At 42.6% G+C, this 21659-nt stretch overlaps 1 protein-coding gene across 1 annotated transcript; it reads left to right on the top strand.

Moving 5' to 3' along the window:
• Positions 1-668: 668 nt before the first annotated feature.
• Positions 669-14383, top strand: LOC311309202 (CD276 antigen-like; the record flags this gene model as incomplete). Its single annotated transcript, XM_084438382.1, has 8 exons — positions 669-675; positions 925-1272; positions 2188-2472; positions 6781-7128; positions 8044-8328; positions 12637-12984; positions 13900-14184; positions 14346-14383. 8 exons carry the CDS (start codon positions 669-671, stop codon positions 14381-14383), a joined length of 1944 nt encoding a protein of 647 aa, XP_084294508.1.
• Between the last annotated feature and the right edge of the window lie 7276 nt (positions 14384-21659).

The following is a 21659-nucleotide window of genomic DNA, read 5'->3' on the forward strand; positions in this document are numbered from 1 at the left end:
TGAACTGGAACTCCTTTGTCACTCAACTAACTTTGGTCTTTCTTTTTTTCAAGGGATCGTACTCTTGTAAGTCTGAAAAATCAATCTTCATGACCAACTTAGAATTTTGTAGGCTACTTATTTATTTCTCTGTGTGTAGGCTATTCAATTAAATGTATAGTTCAGACTTTTGGCCTCATTTATGACTCAGGCTACCCATTATGTTGATTGATTGAGATCATTTTCAGCTGCTTCCATGCTGCCCCCAAACACTTTTATTTATTTATTTATTTTTATTTACAAAAGAGCAGTAGACATAGATATAAAGGGAACTCCTGGGTCACTCAAATTTTGGTCTTTCATGTTTTTAAAGGATACTCTTGTAAGTAGCCCTATAAAAAACATTCCTCAGGATCAATTTAGAATTTTCAAACCTTTAAGTTGTATTTCTTTGTGTATTATGTTACCTTTGTGTGGTTAATTTCATACTATCAAAATCCATGGTTGTTATTTTAAGGCCATTAATTCAGTAAGGTTTTTCAGGTTAATTCATTGTCTTTGCAATGTTGAGTATCATGATCAATTTATATTTTTGAACTTATGAACTGTATTTCTCTGTGTGTATTTAAATAACGTCTTGATTATGTCTTGAAATGATGTTATATGTGTAGTGTTCATTACTGGCTACCATGCATGGTATCCATGCATGGTAGCCATGCATGATCCATGCATGATGATTAAGATTATTAAATCAATATTCTCGTTGTAATGTTGAGTAGGCTATCATAAGTAATTCTGGACTCATGTACGAATAGTAGACATTAAGATAGTGTTTATGTGTTGGGACACATTTTTGTCCTTGACCTATGTAGGCAGCAAGGAGTCTTTTACCTTAGTCACTTTAGATGGTATTTTAAAACTCTGCTTGTTATCTCATCTCTGCAGTTGACTTTGAGATCACGGTCCCCAGTGTACCCCAGCTGGCCATCCATGGGCACCAGGTGACCTTGGACTGCAGCTTCCCTGTGGGCAAGAAGTGGGACCTGAAGAGCACAGTGATCACCTGGCAGAGGGGTCAGGAGGTGGTGCACAGCTTCTACCACGGGAGAGACCAACTGGACCGCCAGAGCAGGCGCTATGCCCAAAGAACCAGCCTGTTCCACTCTGAGATGGAGAGGGGGAATGCTACCCTCAGACTAGAGCGTACCAATTTGGGGGACAGTGGACACTACACCTGCTCTGTGATCACGCTGCTGGGCAGCCAGAAGAAAACATTCCCTCTCAAATTAGCAGGTAATGATAACCTCATTTTTCAAAATCTCTTAAAAGATTGTTTGACTGTTTTGATATTAGGCAAACCATAGTCCCTTGAAGGTACAAAATATGTGTAGCCTAGAACGAGAGACCATTTATAGATCATCATTATACATTAAATCACAGGACCTTATAATGTTGTGGCTATAGTATATTTGACCATATACATCACATGCATACCATATATAATATATTTCAATCTTTTCCTATTTCTAGCATAATTTGGTTCATACTGTATTAGTTCACTCATGAGGAGAGCAGAGGCCTACTGAGTTAAAGCCAGTTCATTCAGGTTGTTTGAGGACAAAGCTTAGTGTGGGGGAGATGCCAGGATGCCAAGCTGCTTGCTTTAGAGCATAGAGTGTCAAAATAACAGGCTAGTGGTTCAGGGAGTTATGCTCTGCACACACACCGACACACAAACTTGCAGATAGTATTCCACAGCGCACACACAGACACACAAACATGGAAACAGAATTTTGAGTACTTGAAAGAAACATCTGGTTCAACTGTATTGTTCTCATTTTTGACAAGGGAAAATGAGGTGAGAACAGATAAACCCTTTTTGTCATGTATTGTGTTAGTGGTAGAAAACAGGACATGGTAACGTCAGAATGTATGGGAGATCATTGAATTAATGGAAAACCTCTATTCATATAATCAAATGTTAGTTTACTGTAGTTCCAGCTTAGTTCATGGAGGACTATTGGGTGTGTGAACCCATCACAGCTGCAGTGTGATTTTGATACTTGTGGTTCAATAAAAGTATTGAAACGTGCATTGACAGATCTGGGCCCTCTTTCTTACTAGAGCCAGAAAAATATACTACATGGCCGTAGACTAAAATATTCTTCCCTGCTGCTAAATGTTTCAATATATCCTTTGTAATTTCAGCATTTTATCCTGAGCCGCATTTAAATTTGAAAGCATCTCCCTGTTGTATGGAGCTTCTCATCACTTCACGTGGAGGATATCCTGTACCCACAGTTCAGTGGCTGGATGACAGTGGAGAGGACGTCAACAACGACACAAACACACACTTCTCCCAGGACTTAGAGGGACTCTACACTCTGACCAGCAGCCTGAGCCTAAAGGGAGCAGTCAACAGGAGCATCACCTTCCTACTGAAGAACAACGACCTGGGACAGGCTATCAGGAGAGAATATACACTACAGACAGGTAAAATACATCCATTTTGTATTAGTTGAGATTAATATTGAGAGAGATGAGGGACAGTGTCCCATAGATTAAGATCATGGGCTACCGCCACATTTTGAGCCATTCTATCTTCCTTACAGGGATTGATTCTGAAACACATGTGGACCATCATGACAGGCATAGGTGGGGTGCTGCCCTGTCCATCCAGCTCCTGATAGTGCTCCTCATACTGGTGGCAGCATTACTTTTGCAGAGGAAATGCCTCACAAAAGATCAAAGGAAATCTACGGCAGGGAGAAGGGAAACTACTCAGTCTGGTCATCCACCCGTTTAAACTGATTTCCAATCACAACCGTTTATCTAATATGGGGCGGTTTGATACAACGACTGTACCCACTTGATAGGATGACTGACCCATGTTTCATTGCTCTGATTGGTTGTAGGTCTAGCCAATTGTGTCCAAAGGCATTTTGGTCTAACCGCTGATATTGCCCCTTGGAAATCTAGAATAAACACAGGATTTACAGACCCATTTACCATCTCCAGACCCTTCGCATTTTTGCGAATTGGGTCTGGCGAGGCCAGGCTACCGGCCCCTGAATCACACTCCCACTTTAATTGGGATTCAGGGTCTGGCGTTGCTCTCATCCAGAGTGATTTCTCGGTTGGAATTCCAACCAGGCCAGTCAGCGTCCTTTGAATGCAATGACGGAATTCAACTGAGACAGTCAAAACAACAATGCTGTGATTGGTAAGGGAAACGAGGTCTTGCACACCTGTGCAAGACCTCGTTCTATCACCTCCGAAACCTCTCCAAACTCCATCCCTCCCTAACCCTGCCAGATGCAGAGAAGCTTGTCCATGCCTTTATCTCCTCAAGACTCGACTACTGCAACGGGCTGTTCATCGGGATTCCTGGAAAGAGCATCCAGAAGCTGCAACACATCCAGAATAGCGCTGCCAGGGTCCTGATGAGAGACCATAAATATGAGCACATAGCCCCCACTCTAACATTCACTGCACTGGCTCCCTGTCTCATCCTGGATCAACTACAAAATCCTGCTGCTCACCCACAAATGCATCAACAGACACGCATCTCCCTATCTACAAGAACTGATCACTCCACAATCCTCCACCCGTACCCTCAGATCCGCAGACAGTCTGCTCCTCCGGGCCCCCAGCACCAGGCTGTGCACCATCACCGTGGCCTAACCCTAACCCTCCCCACCCAGCTGAGGGCAGCTCAGAGCCTGAGCTAAAAGCTAAGAGCCTTCTACCTTCTTAAAAAGGCTGGCTTGGTTAAAATTGTGTTCTTTTTGTTCAGTTGTGTTTTATTATACTATTCTTTTAAACCTGTAGCACTCTGAGATTTTTTTATGAAAAGTGCGTTACAAATAAAATGTATTATTTTTTATTATGAACGGGATGAGCGAATGGATGAGGACTCCCTCTTCGGCTACGCCCATCTCGGAAAACGATGGCAATGGGAGCACTTTCAGACTGAATAATGAAGTGAAACAACATGGAAACAATGTCTGGCTTGGAAGTTACTATACAGTAGCTAACGGGAAAAGCCTATTGGAGAGGACTAACTGTGGGACTAATGTTTCAACTCTATCAATGCAGACTTATTGTGTGAACATTACTACCCTGCTAACATATTTGAATGCAATTTCATTTTTGGACTTTAAAGAGAGAACAGTGAAGCCTACAGACTTTTGGACATTTATGTTGTAGTTTTTTAGCACAACGAGAGCAGTTGGTCCTTAAGTTACTGTATCATTTCTAAATTCACATACACTGTATTTATTTAATTCATATCTGACTGTCATTTCACCTTAATATGAGTAGAAACTTGCCACAGGTTAAGGATTTACTGCACTCTAACTGCCTTTGCTGCCAATATTGTTTAAAAAGTGTGCCGATTTGGTGCCTTAACAATTCAAAACAAGTTTCCATTATTCAAGAAAAGATACACTGTAGGCTACTGTACTGTACAGGTCTCAGATAAGTTAAAGATATTCATACGAAGAATATCATTTTCTTTGTGAAGATCAAGTTTACAAGTCAATTTTACACGACTGAAAGACTTCCTCAATGGGCCCAGGTGCTAACACAAAGTATGTCATAGTACAATATACTACACAGAACACATAGCCTACTACACAGAACTCAAACACAAACAGCACTACAAAGGCATGTGGCGTTTAAGTGTGATGTGCACAGCCGAATGTAAACATAGCTGAAGAATGACCCATAAAGGAAATAGTATCATGACAAACGGTCACCACATTCTTGTCACTCTTCCAACTTAACTGGACTGTGAAGCTGGGTTGTAGGCTACACCTGAAACCTTACCATGCAATTATGAGGACGTAGTGTAGTTTTATATCCCGTTGTCATTTCACATGGTTATCATATTGGGTAAGGATTTGCCTATGTTTAAAAGACAGGGATATGTCAGATTTATTACAACCAGTATTGTGTACAAGGCCCTATTAAAGAAAGTAGGCTACCGTCATATCTACCATGTAATCTTTATGATAAATTTTAGACACACCACGCACCACAGTCAGAATGAGTGTTGAGGTTTAATCCGAGGAAGCGTTTCAGGTCCTTGAATGACCCCGTATAGCTTCGCTGAAGCACCGCAGCCGAGACAGATTTACTAGACAATGAGTCACGCTGATATCAGTGAACCATGACCACAGCGTGAACTGGTTGAGAAGGATAAAACTGAAACTCCGTTGGATATATAATACTGTTATAGAAGATCTGCATGGTCAAAGTGACTAACTCTTCATCGGGGGGGGGGAAGCCATTATCAGTGAAGTGGAACGAAACCTGCTGTACAACAATGCATACCAACACTGCACCTACAGTATGGGAGGAGCCTGGTGTACTATATATGAACACACAGCACTGTGGAGATGTGAGAGAGTTTGTGTCCGACTGACTAGTGTAGACCACTTTCTCAGTGACGCCTGCTGGATTACTATTGGATGTTACATGTATACATTTTGATTGAGTTGTGAAGATTCTGCTTATAAACAGACCTCAAGTGATACTGCTTACGTTAGATACATAAACCTCAAGAACAGATATGAACTGGGACTCCTTTGTCACTCAACTAACTTTGGTCTTTCTTTTTTTCAAGGGATCGTACTCTTGTAAGTCTGAAAAATCAATCTTCATGACCAACTTAGAATTTTGTAGGCTACTTATTTATTTCTCTATGTGTAGGCTATTCAATTAAATGTATAGTTCAGACTTATGGCCTCATTTATGACTCAGGCTACCCATTATGTTCATTGATTGAGATCATTTTCAGCTGCTTCCATGCTGCCCCTTGTTTGGGCATTCACGTAATGCAATGGTACAAGCTAGCATCCACTACCAAACTCACATCCACAGTGCACCCAAAGCAAACAAAATGAGGACAAAGAAATGTTTGGGTAGGAGCACTACCTGGCCCTGTTACAACAAACACTTTTATTTATTTTTATTTACAAAAGAGCAGTAAAACCTAGGTCCTCATTTAGGCCTGGATATGTTGTAGCCTGTAGTTTGTCAATCCAAAAGGCTTCCCGTTGATTAAGTTTTCTTTGTCGTTCACCTTTTCGTATGGAAGATGGAATGTAGTCAATTACTGTTAAGGAGGTCCAGATGTTTGCACAGATTTGTTTGTTTTGTCCTTGTTATGGCACCTTTGCACTGTATGTAGCAGCCTGTATGTCTGAGACAAATTTCCCTTGGGACAAATAAATGAATCTTGAATCTTGAATAGTGTCCAGCCATAGGGTAACTTACATACCCTGTGTGAATGGTATATTTGTGTTCTGTATGGTATATTAGCCTGTCCTGACCTCTTTTTCTTCATACAGTGTAAAAAAAAACCCATTGCAACTACTACATTCTAGCCTAGATAACAAACACGGTTTTACAGTTAATGAAATGATTGTGAACTTCTGTGATGTCTTGGTCTGCATTACATCAGTGCAGTGGTTACACTTGTAGGACCCCTTGGGTTTAGGACCCAACCATGTTTAAGACCCCACCAAAACAAACAGACATCATCAATGTAAAATATGAGGACAGTCTTTCGGGGGTCAAACTATTGTTGAATCCCTCACTTGGTGGGGACCTATTTTCTCTCTGGAAGTAGGGCGGCAGTCGGAGCGATACTACTTGTGTGTTGGGATTAATCACTCATTACCTAGATAAGGCATGACCTTAACTTATCTATAGACAAGAGGAAGTCTAGAATGATTTTACCTTAGTCACTTTAGATGGTATTTTAAAACTCTGCTTGTGATCTCATCTCTGCAGTTGACTTTGAGATCACTGTCCCCAGTGTACCCCAGCTGGCCATCCATGGGCACCAGGTGACCCTGGACTGCAGCTTCCCTGTGGGCAACAAGTGGGACCTGAAGAGCACAGTGATCACCTGGCAGAGGGGTCAGGAGGTGGTGCACAGCTTCTACCACGGGAGAGACCAACTGGACCGCCAGAGCAGGCGCTATGCCCAAAGAACCAGCCTGTTCCACTCTGAGATGGAGAGGGGGAATGCTACCCTCAGACTAGAGCGTACCAATTTGGGGGACAGTGGAGACTACACCTGCTCTGTGATCACGCTGCTGGGCAGCCAGAAGAAAACATTCCCTCTCAAATTAGCAGGTAATGATAACCTCATTTTTCAAAATCTCTTAAAAGATTGTTTGACTGTTTTGATATTAGGCAAACCATAGTCCCTTGAAGGTACAAAATATGTGTAGCCTAGAACGAGAGACCATTTATAGATCATCATTATACATTAAATCACAGGACCTTATAATGTTGTGGCTATAGTATATTTGACCATATACATCACATGCATACCATATATAATATATTTCAATCTTTTCCTATTTCTAGCATAATTTGGTTCATACTGTATTAGTTCACTCATGAGGAGAGCAGAGGCCTACTGAGTTAAAGCCAGTTCATTCAGGTTGTTTGAGGACAAAGCTTAGTGTGGGGGAGATGCCAGGATGCCAAGCTGCTTGCTTTAGAGCATAGAGTGTCAAAATAACAGGCTAGTGGTTCAGGGAGTTATGCTCTGCACACACACCGACACACAAACTTGCAGATAGTATTCCACAGCGCACACACAGACACACAAACATGGAAACAGAATTTTGAGTACTTGAAAGAAACATCTGGTTCAACTGTATTGTTCTCATTTTTGACAAGGGAAAATGAGGTGAGAACAGATAAACCCTTTTTGTCATGTATTGTGTTAGTGGTAGAAAACAGGACATGGTAACGTCAGAATGTATGGGAGATCATTGAATTAATGGAAAACCTCTATTCATATAATCAAATGTTAGTTTACTGTAGTTCCAGCTTAGTTCATGGAGGACTATTGGGTGTGTGAACCCATCACAGCTGCAGTGTGATTTTGATACTTGTGGTTCAATAAAAGTATTGAAACGTGCATTGACAGATCTGGGCCCTCTTTCTTACTAGAGCCAGAAAAATATACTACATGGCCGTAGACTAAAATATTCTTCCCTGCTGCTAAATGTTTCAATATATCCTTTGTAATTTCAGCATTTTATCCTGAGCCGCATTTAAATTTGAAAGCATCTCCCTGTTGTATGGAGCTTCTCATCACTTCACGTGGAGGATATCCTGTACCCACAGTTCAGTGGCTGGATGACAGTGGAGAGGACGTCAACAACGACACAAACACACACTTCTCCCAGGACTTAGAGGGACTCTACACTCTGACCAGCAGCCTGAGCCTAAAGGGAGCAGTCAACAGGAGCATCACCTTCCTACTGAAGAACAACGACCTGGGACAGGCTATCAGGAGAGAATATACACTACAGACAGGTAAAATACATCCATTTTGTATTAGTTGAGATTAATATTGAGAGAGATGAGGGACAGTGTCCCATAGATTAAGATCATGGGCTACCGCCACATTTTGAGCCATTCTATCTTCCTTACAGGGATTGATTCTGAAACACATGTGGACCATCATGACAGGCATAGGTGGGGTGCTGCCCTGTCCATCCAGCTCCTGATAGTGCTCCTCATACTGGTGGCAGCATTACTTTTGCAGAGGAAATGCCTCACAAAAGATCAAAGGAAATCTACGGCAGGGAGAAGGGAAACTACTCAGTCTGGTCATCCACCCGTTTAAACTGATTTCCAATCACAACCGTTTATCTAATATGGGGCGGTTTGATACAACGACTGTACCCACTTGATAGGATGACTGACCCATGTTTCATTGCTCTGATTGGTTGTAGGTCTAGCCAATTGTGTCCAAAGGCATTTTGGTCTAACCGCTGATATTGCCCCTTGGAAATCTAGAATAAACACAGGATTTACAGACCCATTTACCATCTCCAGACCCTTCGCATTTTTGCGAATTGGGTCTGGCGAGGCCAGGCTACCGGCCCCTGAATCACACTCCCACTTTAATTGGGATTCAGGGTCTGGCGTTGCTCTCATCCAGAGTGATTTCTCGGTTGGAATTCCAACCAGGCCAGTCAGCGTCCTTTGAATGCAATGACGGAATTCAACTGAGACAGTCAAAACAACAATGCTGTGATTGGTAAGGGAAACGAGGTCTTGCACACCTGTGCAAGACCTCGTTCTATCACCTCCGAAACCTCTCCAAACTCCATCCCTCCCTAACCCTGCCAGATGCAGAGAAGCTTGTCCATGCCTTTATCTCCTCAAGACTCGACTACTGCAACGGGCTGTTCATCGGGATTCCTGGAAAGAGCATCCAGAAGCTGCAACACATCCAGAATAGCGCTGCCAGGGTCCTGATGAGAGACCATAAATATGAGCACATAGCCCCCACTCTAACATTCACTGCACTGGCTCCCTGTCTCATCCTGGATCAACTACAAAATCCTGCTGCTCACCCACAAATGCATCAACAGACACGCATCTCCCTATCTACAAGAACTGATCACTCCACAATCCTCCACCCGTACCCTCAGATCCGCAGACAGTCTGCTCCTCCGGGCCCCCAGCACCAGGCTGTGCACCATCACCGTGGCCTAACCCTAACCCTCCCCACCCAGCTGAGGGCAGCTCAGAGCCTGAGCTAAAAGCTAAGAGCCTTCTACCTTCTTAAAAAGGCTGGCTTGGTTAAAATTGTGTTCTTTTTGTTCAGTTGTGTTTTATTATACTATTCTTTTAAACCTGTAGCACTCTGAGATTTTTTTATGAAAAGTGCGTTACAAATAAAATGTATTATTTTTTATTATGAACGGGATGAGCGAATGGATGAGGACTCCCTCTTCGGCTACGCCCATCTCGGAAAACGATGGCAATGGGAGCACTTTCAGACTGAATAATGAAGTGAAACAACATGGAAACAATGTCTGGCTTGGAAGTTACTATACAGTAGCTAACGGGAAAAGCCTATTGGAGAGGACTAACTGTGGGACTAATGTTTCAACTCTATCAATGCAGACTTATTGTGTGAACATTACTACCCTGCTAACATATTTGAATGCAATTTCATTTTTGGACTTTAAAGAGAGAACAGTGAAGCCTACAGACTTTTGGACATTTATGTTGTAGTTTTTTAGCACAACGAGAGCAGTTGGTCCTTAAGTTACTGTATCATTTCTAAATTCACATACACTGTATTTATTTAATTCATATCTGACTGTCATTTCACCTTAATATGAGTAGAAACTTGCCACAGGTTAAGGATTTACTGCACTCTAACTGCCTTTGCTGCCAATATTGTTTAAAAAGTGTGCCGATTTGGTGCCTTAACAATTCAAAACAAGTTTCCATTATTCAAGAAAAGATACACTGTAGGCTACTGTACTGTACAGGTCTCAGATAAGTTAAAGATATTCATACGAAGAATATCATTTTCTTTGTGAAGATCAAGTTTACAAGTCAATTTTACACGACTGAAAGACTTCCTCAATGGGCCCAGGTGCTAACACAAAGTATGTCATAGTACAATATACTACACAGAACACATAGCCTACTACACAGAACTCAAACACAAACAGCACTACAAAGGCATGTGGCGTTTAAGTGTGATGTGCACAGCCGAATGTAAACATAGCTGAAGAATGACCCATAAAGGAAATAGTATCATGACAAACGGTCACCACATTCTTGTCACTCTTCCAACTTAACTGGACTGTGAAGCTGGGTTGTAGGCTACACCTGAAACCTTACCATGCAATTATGAGGACGTAGTGTAGTTTTATATCCCGTTGTCATTTCACATGGTTATCATATTGGGTAAGGATTTGCCTATGTTTAAAAGACAGGGATATGTCAGATTTATTACAACCAGTATTGTGTACAAGGCCCTATTAAAGAAAGTAGGCTACCGTCATATCTACCATGTAATCTTTATGATAAATTTTAGACACACCACGCACCACAGTCAGAATGAGTGTTGAGGTTTAATCCGAGGAAGCGTTTCAGGTCCTTGAATGACCCCGTATAGCTTCGCTGAAGCACCGCAGCCGAGACAGATTTACTAGACAATGAGTCACGCTGATATCAGTGAACCATGACCACAGCGTGAACTGGTTGAGAAGGATAAAACTGAAACTCCGTTGGATATATAATACTGTTATAGAAGATCTGCATGGTCAAAGTGACTAACTCTTCATCGGGGGGGGGGAAGCCATTATCAGTGAAGTGGAACGAAACCTGCTGTACAACAATGCATACCAACACTGCACCTACAGTATGGGAGGAGCCTGGTGTACTATATATGAACACACAGCACTGTGGAGATGTGAGAGAGTTTGTGTCCGACTGACTAGTGTAGACCACTTTCTCAGTGACGCCTGCTGGATTACTATTGGATGTTACATGTATACATTTTGATTGAGTTGTGAAGATTCTGCTTATAAACAGACCTCAAGTGATACTGCTTACGTTAGATACATAAACCTCAAGAACAGATATGAACTGGGACTCCTTTGTCACTCAACTAACTTTGGTCTTTCTTTTTTTCAAGGGATCGTACTCTTGTAAGTCTGAAAAATCAATCTTCATGACCAACTTAGAATTTTGTAGGCTACTTATTTATTTCTCTATGTGTAGGCTATTCAATTAAATGTATAGTTCAGACTTATGGCCTCATTTATGACTCAGGCTACCCATTATGTTCATTGATTGAGATCATTTTCAGCTGCTTCCATGCTGCCCCTTGTTTGGGCATTCACGTAATGCAATGGTACAAGCTAGCATCCACTACCAAACTCACATCCACAGTGCACCCAAAGCAAACAAAATGAGGACAAAGAAATGTTTGGGTAGGAGCACTACCTGGCCCTGTTACAACAAACACTTTTATTTATTTTTATTTACAAAAGAGCAGTAAAACCTAGGTCCTCATTTAGGCCTGGATATGTTGTAGCCTGTAGTTTGTCAATCCAAAAGGCTTCCCGTTGATTAAGTTTTCTTTGTCGTTCACCTTTTCGTATGGAAGATGGAATGTAGTCAATTACTGTTAAGGAGGTCCAGATGTTTGCACAGATTTGTTTGTTTTGTCCTTGTTATGGCACCTTTGCACTGTATGTAGCAGCCTGTATGTCTGAGACAAATTTCCCTTGGGACAAATAAATGAATCTTGAATCTTGAATAGTGTCCAGCCATAGGGTAACTTACATACCCTGTGTGAATGGTATATTTGTGTTCTGTATGGTATATTAGCCTGTCCTGACCTCTTTTTCTTCATACAGTGTAAAAAAAAACCCATTGCAACTACTACATTCTAGCCTAGATAACAAACACGGTTTTACAGTTAATGAAATGATTGTGAACTTCTGTGATGTCTTGGTCTGCATTACATCAGTGCAGTGGTTACACTTGTAGGACCCCTTGGGTTTAGGACCCAACCATGTTTAAGACCCCACCAAAACAAACAGACATCATCAATGTAAAATATGAGGACAGTCTTTCGGGGGTCAAACTATTGTTGAATCCCTCACTTGGTGGGGACCTATTTTCTCTCTGGAAGTAGGGCGGCAGTCGGAGCGATACTACTTGTGTGTTGGGATTAATCACTCATTACCTAGATAAGGCATGACCTTAACTTATCTATAGACAAGAGGAAGTCTAGAATGATTTTACCTTAGTCACTTTAGATGGTATTTTAAAACTCTGCTTGTGATCTCATCTCTGCAGTTGACTTTGAGATCACTGTCCCCAGTGTACCCCAGCTGGCCATCCATGGGCACCAGGTGACCCTGGACTGCAGCTTCCCTGTGGGCAACAAGTGGGACCTGAAGAGCACAGTGATCACCTGGCAGAGGGGTCAGGAGGTGGTGCACAGCTTCTACCACGGGAGAGACCAACTGGACCGCCAGAGCAGGCGCTATGCCCAAAGAACCAGCCTGTTCCACTCTGAGATGGAGAGGGGGAATGCTACCCTCAGACTAGAGCGTACCAATTTGGGGGACAGTGGAGACTACACCTGCTCTGTGATCACGCTGCTGGGCAGCCAGAAGAAAACATTCCCTCTCAAATTAGCAGGTAATGATAACCTCATTTTTCAAAATCTCTTAAAAGATTGTTTGACTGTTTTGATATTAGGCAAACCATAGTCCCTTGAAGGTACAAAATATGTGTAGCCTAGAACGAGAGACCATTTATAGATCATCATTATACATTAAATCACAGGACCTTATAATGTTGTGGCTATAGTATATTTGACCATATACATCACATGCATACCATATATAATATATTTCAATATTTTCCTATTTCTAGCATAATTTGGTTCATACTGTATTAGTTCACTCATGAGGAGAGCAGAGGCCTACTGAGTTAAAGCCAGTTCATTCAGGTTGTTTGAGGACAAAGCTTAGTGTGGGGGAGATGCCAGGATGCCAAGCTGCTTGCTTTAGAGCATAGAGTGTCAAAATAACAGGCTATTGGTTCAGGGAGTTATGCTCTGCACACACACCAACACACAAACTTGCAGATAGTATTCCACAGCGCACACACAGACACACAAACATGGAAACAGAATTTTGAGTACTTGAAAGAAACATCTGGTTCAACTGTATTGTTCTCATTTTTGACAAGGGAAAATGAGGTGAGAACAGATAAACCCTTTTTGTCATGTATTGTGTTAGTGGTAGAAAACAGGACATGGTAACGTCAGAATGTATGGGAGATCATTGAATTAATGGAAAACCTCTATTCATATAATCAAATGTTAGTTTACTGTAGTTCCAGCTTAGTTCATGGAGGACTATTGGGTGTGTGAACCCATCACAGCTGCAGTGTGATTTTGATACTTGTGGTTCAATAAAAGTATTGAAACGTGCATTGACAGATCTGGGCCCTCTTTCTTACTAGAGCCAGAAAAATATACTACATGGCCGTAGACTAAAATATTCTTCCCTGCTGCTTAATGTTTCAATATATCCTCTGTAATTTCAGCATTTTATCCTGAGCCGCATTTAAATTTGAAAGCATCTCCCTGTTGTATGGAGCTTCTCATCACTTCACGTGGAGGATATCCTGCACCCACAGTTCAGTGGCTGGATGACAGTGGAGAGGACGTCAACAAGGACACAAACACACACTTCTCCCAGGACTTAGAGGGACTCTACACTCTGACCAGCAGCCTGAGCCTAAAGGGAGCAGTCAACAGGAGCATCACCTTCCTACTGAAGAACAACGACCTGGGACAGGCTATCAGGAGAGAATATACACTACAGACAGGTAAAATACATCCATTTTGTATTAGTTGAGATTAATATTGAGAGAGATGAGGGATACGACAGTGTCCCATAGATTAAGGTCATGGGCTACCGCCACATTTTGAGCCATTCTATTTTCCTTACAGGGATTGATTCTGAAACACATGTGGACCATCATGACAGGCATAGGTGGGGTGCTGCCCTGTCCATCCAGCTCCTGATAGTGCTCCTCATACTGGTGGCAGCATTACTTTTGCAGAGGAAATGCCTCACAAAAGATCAAAGGAAATCTACGGCAGGGAGAAGGGAAACTACTCAGTCTGGTCATCCACCCGTTTAAACTGATTTCCAATCACAACCGTTTATCTAATATGGGGCGGTTTGATACAACGACTGTACCCACTTGAAGGCCACCCTGACAGGGTGAGGTGGGGTGCTGTCCTGTCCCTCCTGCTAGTGATCCTGGTGGCACTATTCATTTTTCTGAGAAAATGCCTCCACAACAGATCAAAGGAAATCTACTGCAAGCAAACTACAAATGCTAATGGGAAAAGAGGACTGGACAGGAATGAGTCTGGCACTCCGGTTTTAAGTTGATCACCATGGAGGCAATGAATGCTTTGAACATAATTGCCCTATTCACAGACATATCTGATTGAAATTTTAATTTAATGTATGGGGAACTTGAAAGAGAGACAAAAAGTGTAGGACATTTTTGTTGTTGTACATTCTTAAGGCTGAAATATTTCAAGCCTTTTTTGTTTTAATGTTTATGATTGTACAGTATGTTCAGTATGTTCATTTATACACTCAATACTTGGTCGGGGCTCCTTTTGCACAAATTACTGCATCAACGTGGAGCGTGGTATGGAGGCAATCAGCCTTGAAATATTTCATTTCATGTGTAATGAATTTATAATATATGAACGTTAAACTTTTTGAATTAAAGTACGGAAAATAATGAACTTTCCACAATATTCACATTTTCTAAGATGCACCTGTAACTTTTAAAGTTTACATATACCATCATATTTATTGAACTCATATTTGACTGAGTTCATCTTAATTAGTAGAAACTTGCCATAGGTTGTAGCATTACTGCACTGAACTGAATTTGTTGCCGATTGTTTTAAAACGAGTGCCAATTTGTTGCCTTCAGTAATTCAAAACAAGTTCACATCATTCAAGGAAATACATATACATGTACATGTCTGTGATATGTTAAAGACATACATGTACATGTCTCTATTAAGTTATGTAGGTCTATCCATGCTTACTGCATGTTTCAAGAAAGAATGGCTGATACATTGTTGTCACTCTGGACTGTGATACTGGGTTGCACACCTGAAAATTTTACCATGCCAATAAAAGTTGTTGTTAAAGTTTAAAGTTAAGGTTTAAGTTTTATGGAAGGTGTGATGTTACAGTTCATGAGGTAAAGTGTTTTCTATATAATATCGTAATTTCACATCCATATCTTGGTGGGAAAGGATTTGTCTGTGTAGAAGACATGGGCGTCCTGTGGTAGATGAGTAGTTAAGCCTGTCTGGTACAACAATAGCTTCTTGAGCAATACAGACAAAGACCTTTTTAATAACAGGATTTTTTTGGGGATGTGCATTTCTACAGAAAAAAGGTGCAGCTATTTACCCAACGTTTCCCAACCCTTTGAGCATTCCCCCTGAGATGACTTGAATAGAATAAACATGCCTCCTCTTTGTGCAACTATACCTTCCTTATTGTGCCAGACAACTACAGGTGTGGTAGTGTGGGAGATATTTAATTCTGAAGTAAGAGATAGTCTGTTTATAAGTGCTTAAGTTGTGATTACATATAGGTGTCCAAGTGTTTAGTTGGTTATATGGTATACTGTAGGTGTAATGTTGGGAAACTAGATGAGTGTTTTGAGTTTCCTTAGAGACGGCCTTGTATCAATACTGAGGAGTCATTAGCTACAGTATGTGTATATGTTGACGGTTTCCTAGCTACTCCTAGTGACACAATGACAGTCATGGAAAACACTGGTCAGTCATTAGCTAACGGTCAATATACTAGGTGTATTTAAAGGTAATTTAAATGAGGGGAAAAAAAGAGTTAATAGATCACGTTTGAATGAGCCATTTAATTATTGTATACAGAAATAAAGACAGCTGAATAGAATACTTTAATGTCTTTTATTCAAATGAGATCGTAGTGGCATAGAAGTCTTAGTTTACGCTGAATGCCCTCACACTGATACTACCGCCATTTGAAACGCCAAACCAAGTCCCTCCCACCTTCAACACCCGTCTCCACAAGCCCGTCATAATCAAGCAGGAGCTCCTCCTCCACTGTCTCTGAAAACGGGGCCTTCTGATGGTCCTCTCCTCCGCTGACAGGTCCATCTCTTCCTTCCTCCTCCCCCTCTTCTTTCTCACTGTGAGCCTCCAGTGATTGGTTGGGGCTCCTTTTGCACAAATTACTGCATCAACGTGGAGCGTGGTATGGAGGCAATCTGCCTTGAAATATTTCATTTCATGTGTAATGAATTTATAATATATGAACGTTAAACTTTTTGAATTAAAGTACGGAAAATAATGAACTTTCCACAATATTCTAATTTTCTAAGATGCACCTGTAACTTTTAAAGTTTACATATACCATCATATTTATTGAACTCATATTTGACTATGAGTTCATCTTAATTAGTAGAAACTTGCCATAGGTTGTAGCATAACTGCACTGAACTGAATTTGCTGCCGATTGTTTTAAAACGAGTGCCAATTTGTTGCCTTCAGTAATTCAAAACAAGTTCACATCATTCAAGGAAAGACATATACATGTACATGTCTGTGATATGTTAAAGACATACATGTACATGTCTCTATTAAGTTATGTAGGTCTATCCATGCTTACTGCATGTTTCAAGAAAGAATGGCTGATACATTGTTGTCACTCTGGACTGTGATACTGGGTTGCACACCTGAAAATTTTACCATGCCAATAAAAGTTGTTGTTAAAGTTTAAAGTTAAGGTTAAAGTTTTATGGAAGGTGTGATGTTACAGTTCATGAGGTAAAGTGTTTTCTATATAATATCGTAATTTCACATCCATATCTTGGTGGGAAAGGATTTGTCTGTGTAGAAGACATGGGCGTCCTGTGGTAGATTATTAGTTAAGCCTGTCTGGTACAACAATAGCTTCTTGAGCAATACAGACAAAGACCTTTTTACAACAGGATTTATTTGGGGGATGTGCATTTCTACAGAAAAAAGGTGCAGCTATTTACCCAACGTTTCCCAACCCATTGAGCATTCCCCCCGAGATGACTTGAATGAATAGAATAGAATAAACATGCCTCCTCTTTGTGCAACTACCTTCCTTATTGTGCCAGACAACAATTACAGGTGTGGTAGTGTGGGAGATATTTAATTCTGAAGTAAGAGATAGTCTGTTTATAAGTGCTTAAGTTGTGATTACATATGTGTCCAAGTGTTTAGTTGGTTATATGGTATACTGTAGGTGTAATGTTGGGAAACTAGGTGACAGTGTTTTGAGTTTCCTTAGAGACGGCCTTGTATCAATACTGAGGAGTCATTAGCTACAGTATGTGTATATGTTGACGGTTTCCTAGCTACTCCTAGTGACACAATGACAGTCATGGAAAACACTGGTCAGTCATTAGCTAACGGTCAATATACTAGGTGTATTTAAAGGTAATTTAAATGAGGGGAAAAAAAGAGTTAATAGATCACGTTTGAATGAGCCATTTAATTATTGTATACAGAAATAAAGACAGCTGAATAGACTACTTTAATGTATTTTATTCAAATGAGATCGTAGTGGCATAGAAGTCTTAGTTTCCGCTGAATGCCCTCACACTGATACTACCGCCATTTGAAACGCCAAACCAAGTCCCTCCCACCTTCAACACCCGTCTCCACAAGCCCGTCATAATCAAGCAGGAGCTCCTCCTCCACTGTCTCTGAAAACGGGGCCTTCTGGTGGTCCTCTCCTCCGCTGACAGGTCCATCTCTTCCTTCCTCCTCCCCCTCTTCTTTCTCACTGTGAGCCTCCAGTGATTGGCCCTTACCCATGCCGAATCGCCGTTCCATCTTAGACTGTGAGACCCCTCCCTCCAGAGGCACAGTCTCCTCCCCTTTCCCTGATCCTAGCGATGACTTCTCCTTCTCCTGCAGATGGGCCCCTTCACCCGAACCCTCCTCCTCTTCCAGCTCTGATCCTTCCCTCTCTGACCCACTCCTCTCTCTCAGCACTCTATCCTCCTCCTCCGACTCACTCCTCTTTCTCAGCACCGTATCCTCCTCCTCCTCCTCCTCACTCCGTTTTCTCAACACCGTATCCTCCTCCTCCTCCTCCGACTCACTCCTCTTTCTCAGCACCGTATCCTCCTCCTCCGACTCACTCCTCTTTCTCAACACCGTATCCTCCTCCTCCGACTCACTCCTCTTTCTCAGCACCGTATCCTCCTCCTCACTCCCCTCTCCTCCTTCTCTCCTTGGTGACCCCTCCAAATCCCTAAACCCGGAGTCTAACCCCCTTATCGACTCTGACATCACACCAGACCCTTGCTCTCCTTCAATCATCTCCCCTCTGCCATCTCCCAACTCCTCCACTTCAGCTTCCACCTCCCCCCCAGGGGTGTCCTCCTCTCCTCCTTCACGGTGCCCGTCCTCCTCTGGCGGAGTGTAGCTCTGCGTCTCTCCGTCTCCGCCCTTCTCCACGTCAAAGCCCTCCGGCGGCTCCTCCAGAGCGAGCAGCTCGTCCGTCCGCCCGTTAGTTCCGGACTCAAACCGGATGTCGTCTTGACCGTCGTCATCACTGACGCAGAGTGGCGAGGGCCTCGGAGGGTGGCGGCCGTCCACTTCTGGGGCAAATGGCTGGTCTGAGACCAGCAGAGGTCCACTGCTGGCAGAGCCTAGAGGGGTGCAGCGTGACGGTGCACAGGGAGAGAAGAGACATCATCAGTGGTGGTCTTGGGGGGCGGCCGTGGCTCAGGAGGTAGAACCGTGTCGTCCAATGACCGCGGGGTCGGCAGTTCGATTCCCGGCTCCTCCTGTCCGCGTGATGAAGTGTTGAATGAATTGAGCAAGACACTGAGCCCCAAATTGCTCCCAGTGAGCAAGCTAGCACCTTGCATGGCAACTTGCCGCCATCGGTGTGTGAATGTGTGAATGGATGAATGAGAGGCCGTTGTACGGCACTTTGTTCGTTAAGGTATTATTATTATTGTATGTAGAGCACAAAAGTGACTTGACTAAGGTAGAAAGGCTCTATATAAGTGCAGTCCATTTAAGAGACAATTGTACTGCTACGGGTTCAATGCCTAACTGGGGTGTGGAGAGACAGAAGTCAATGCCCTATTGTCCATTCCGGTACAAGGAAGGAGTAAGTATCCTATTTCCACAGAAGAGGTGGTGTGCCACGACAGAGGTGTTCTGTGTGTGTGTGTGTGTGTAATAAGTTTCATTCATTCATGGCTTTGTTAAGGGCAGGCAGTATAAGGTAATAAGAACGGTGAAGCAACACTAACCTTCCAGCATGGCTCTCCGTGGCTTGGACGCAACACATTCTGAGTCACAGCATTTGCATATGGAGTCTGGCCCATTAAGTGCCCTCCACCTACCGTGGGAAAGTCAGAGGTATGTGAGATTTGTCACTCGGTTACACAAGCACACATCTTATTGAAACTCAGGCAATTGAAAGTCCTAACATAAAATACCTCAATACCTTTTCTCTCTGTAGGTGCAGGACTTGCGCAAAGGGCCTAGTTCTCCTGATGTCACAAACAGTTTACAGTGAATGTTGACCTGAAAAAGAGAGTCAACATGCTATTTCAGATACAGGAAATGATAGGACTTGTTCATTTCCATCAGTGACTCAAATCAGAGTTCAGACAGTGACAAAGACACATACCTACCCCGTCCTCCATTCTCACCTGGGAGTCGGGGTCAGAGGTCAATTGGAAGGCGCTGATGGAGAAGCGGATGGTGTCATCAGTCCTGGGTGATACAAACCCAGAGACGCCCGGGTTACTATGGCTCTCCAGCATGCACCTGAGGGAGTGAAAACATGGGTTCGTTGAATTCAGTTCGCACAAAGCTATGGATAATAAAGAAGAACACACCCTAGTTGAATGATTCGGAAGTGTACATACCCAAAATTGTCTATGATGGTGTATGTGGTGGACGGATTGGAGCCATCGGACGTTGAGGCGTAGCAGGTGCTGATGAACAGCTTTCCTCCATGGGGGAGGTGAAGCGCAGACACCTGGAAGTTCACAGCATGTCCAAGCAGGTATACCGGAGACTTAACTGGCATGGTCCATGCATCTAAAACACACACATCAATAGAAAGTAGGCTTATGACAGATAAACACTGAAAATGGGAGAAATTAACCAGAAATGCCCTGTAGAAATTAACCAGAAATGTCTAGATTATTATCCTCACCGTCCATCAACTGAATTCGGAAATCATTAGAACGCCCGTTGAGGATTTTACGCACAGTGGGCGTTTTCCAGGTGGGACGCACAGCGAGCGTATAAACGTGTTGATGTCTGCGCAAGAGAAGGTTATCTAGTGTTGTACAGACTTTTTATATTCCTTTTTAATTACAGGACGAGATTTAGTCTAACCTTGGAAACCAACATTCGATATCCAAGTTGACTCGATGCGCTCGCGGGAACCGGGTCGGTGAAGGCACGTAGTGGAGCACGAACTTGTAGTTGAGATAACCCGGGAGCATCTGTATGAGTAGATGGAATACGCTACTTGACCATTTGATTTCCACAACGATTTAAAACATGCACTATAACAATCTTACCTCACGCTTGCCATTGCATTCTGTCAAGCGATAAGTGAAGAGCAAATCGCCATAGGGCCTGAGAACACCGTTGTTTTTGCAGGTATCTCCCAATGTCAGCTCCTCGGCATCAACACCAAACCCATAGAAGGCCCTTTTGACCCGCACGACGAACTCAGACGTAGAGCATGTAACTGTAACGTCCGATGAGTAAAAGTAATCCCCTCCCACACTTAGTTCAGGTCGTTCAGGACGCACGAGTCGCTGGTTCTGGCTTGGTGTGGAGGAAAACTGCTTTGCAGGTCCGGGTTTAAGATCATGGATGATTTGAGGTAGTGAAAACGGAACGCTATGACTAGGTAATGTCAATGCGGATTTTCTGTTGTCTGTGGATGACAGGTCGTCCGTGCGACCGATGTATTCGGATGAGCCCAGTTTGAGAACTTTTCTCCTGGCAACTGGTCGTGATACAGTCGGAGACTCATACATAAGCCTATCTGTTTTAGAATTGGCCACGTCAAGTGAAAAGACACTCCATAAAATGTAGAGAATCCACTTTGCTTTCATCGCAAGAGACGTAGGTTTTTCTCTTTGCCTGTTTGTAGGTATGTTCCCAAAGGCCCCAACGGCTGATTGAGTTAATTAGACAATGTCTCCACAACTGGAGTTAATCAGCCAATGATCTCAGCTGATTA

This window comes from Borostomias antarcticus, assembly GCF_949987555.1.
Source record: "Borostomias antarcticus genome assembly, chromosome: 5".
Lineage (NCBI taxonomy): Eukaryota > Metazoa > Chordata > Actinopteri > Stomiiformes > Stomiidae > Borostomias > Borostomias antarcticus.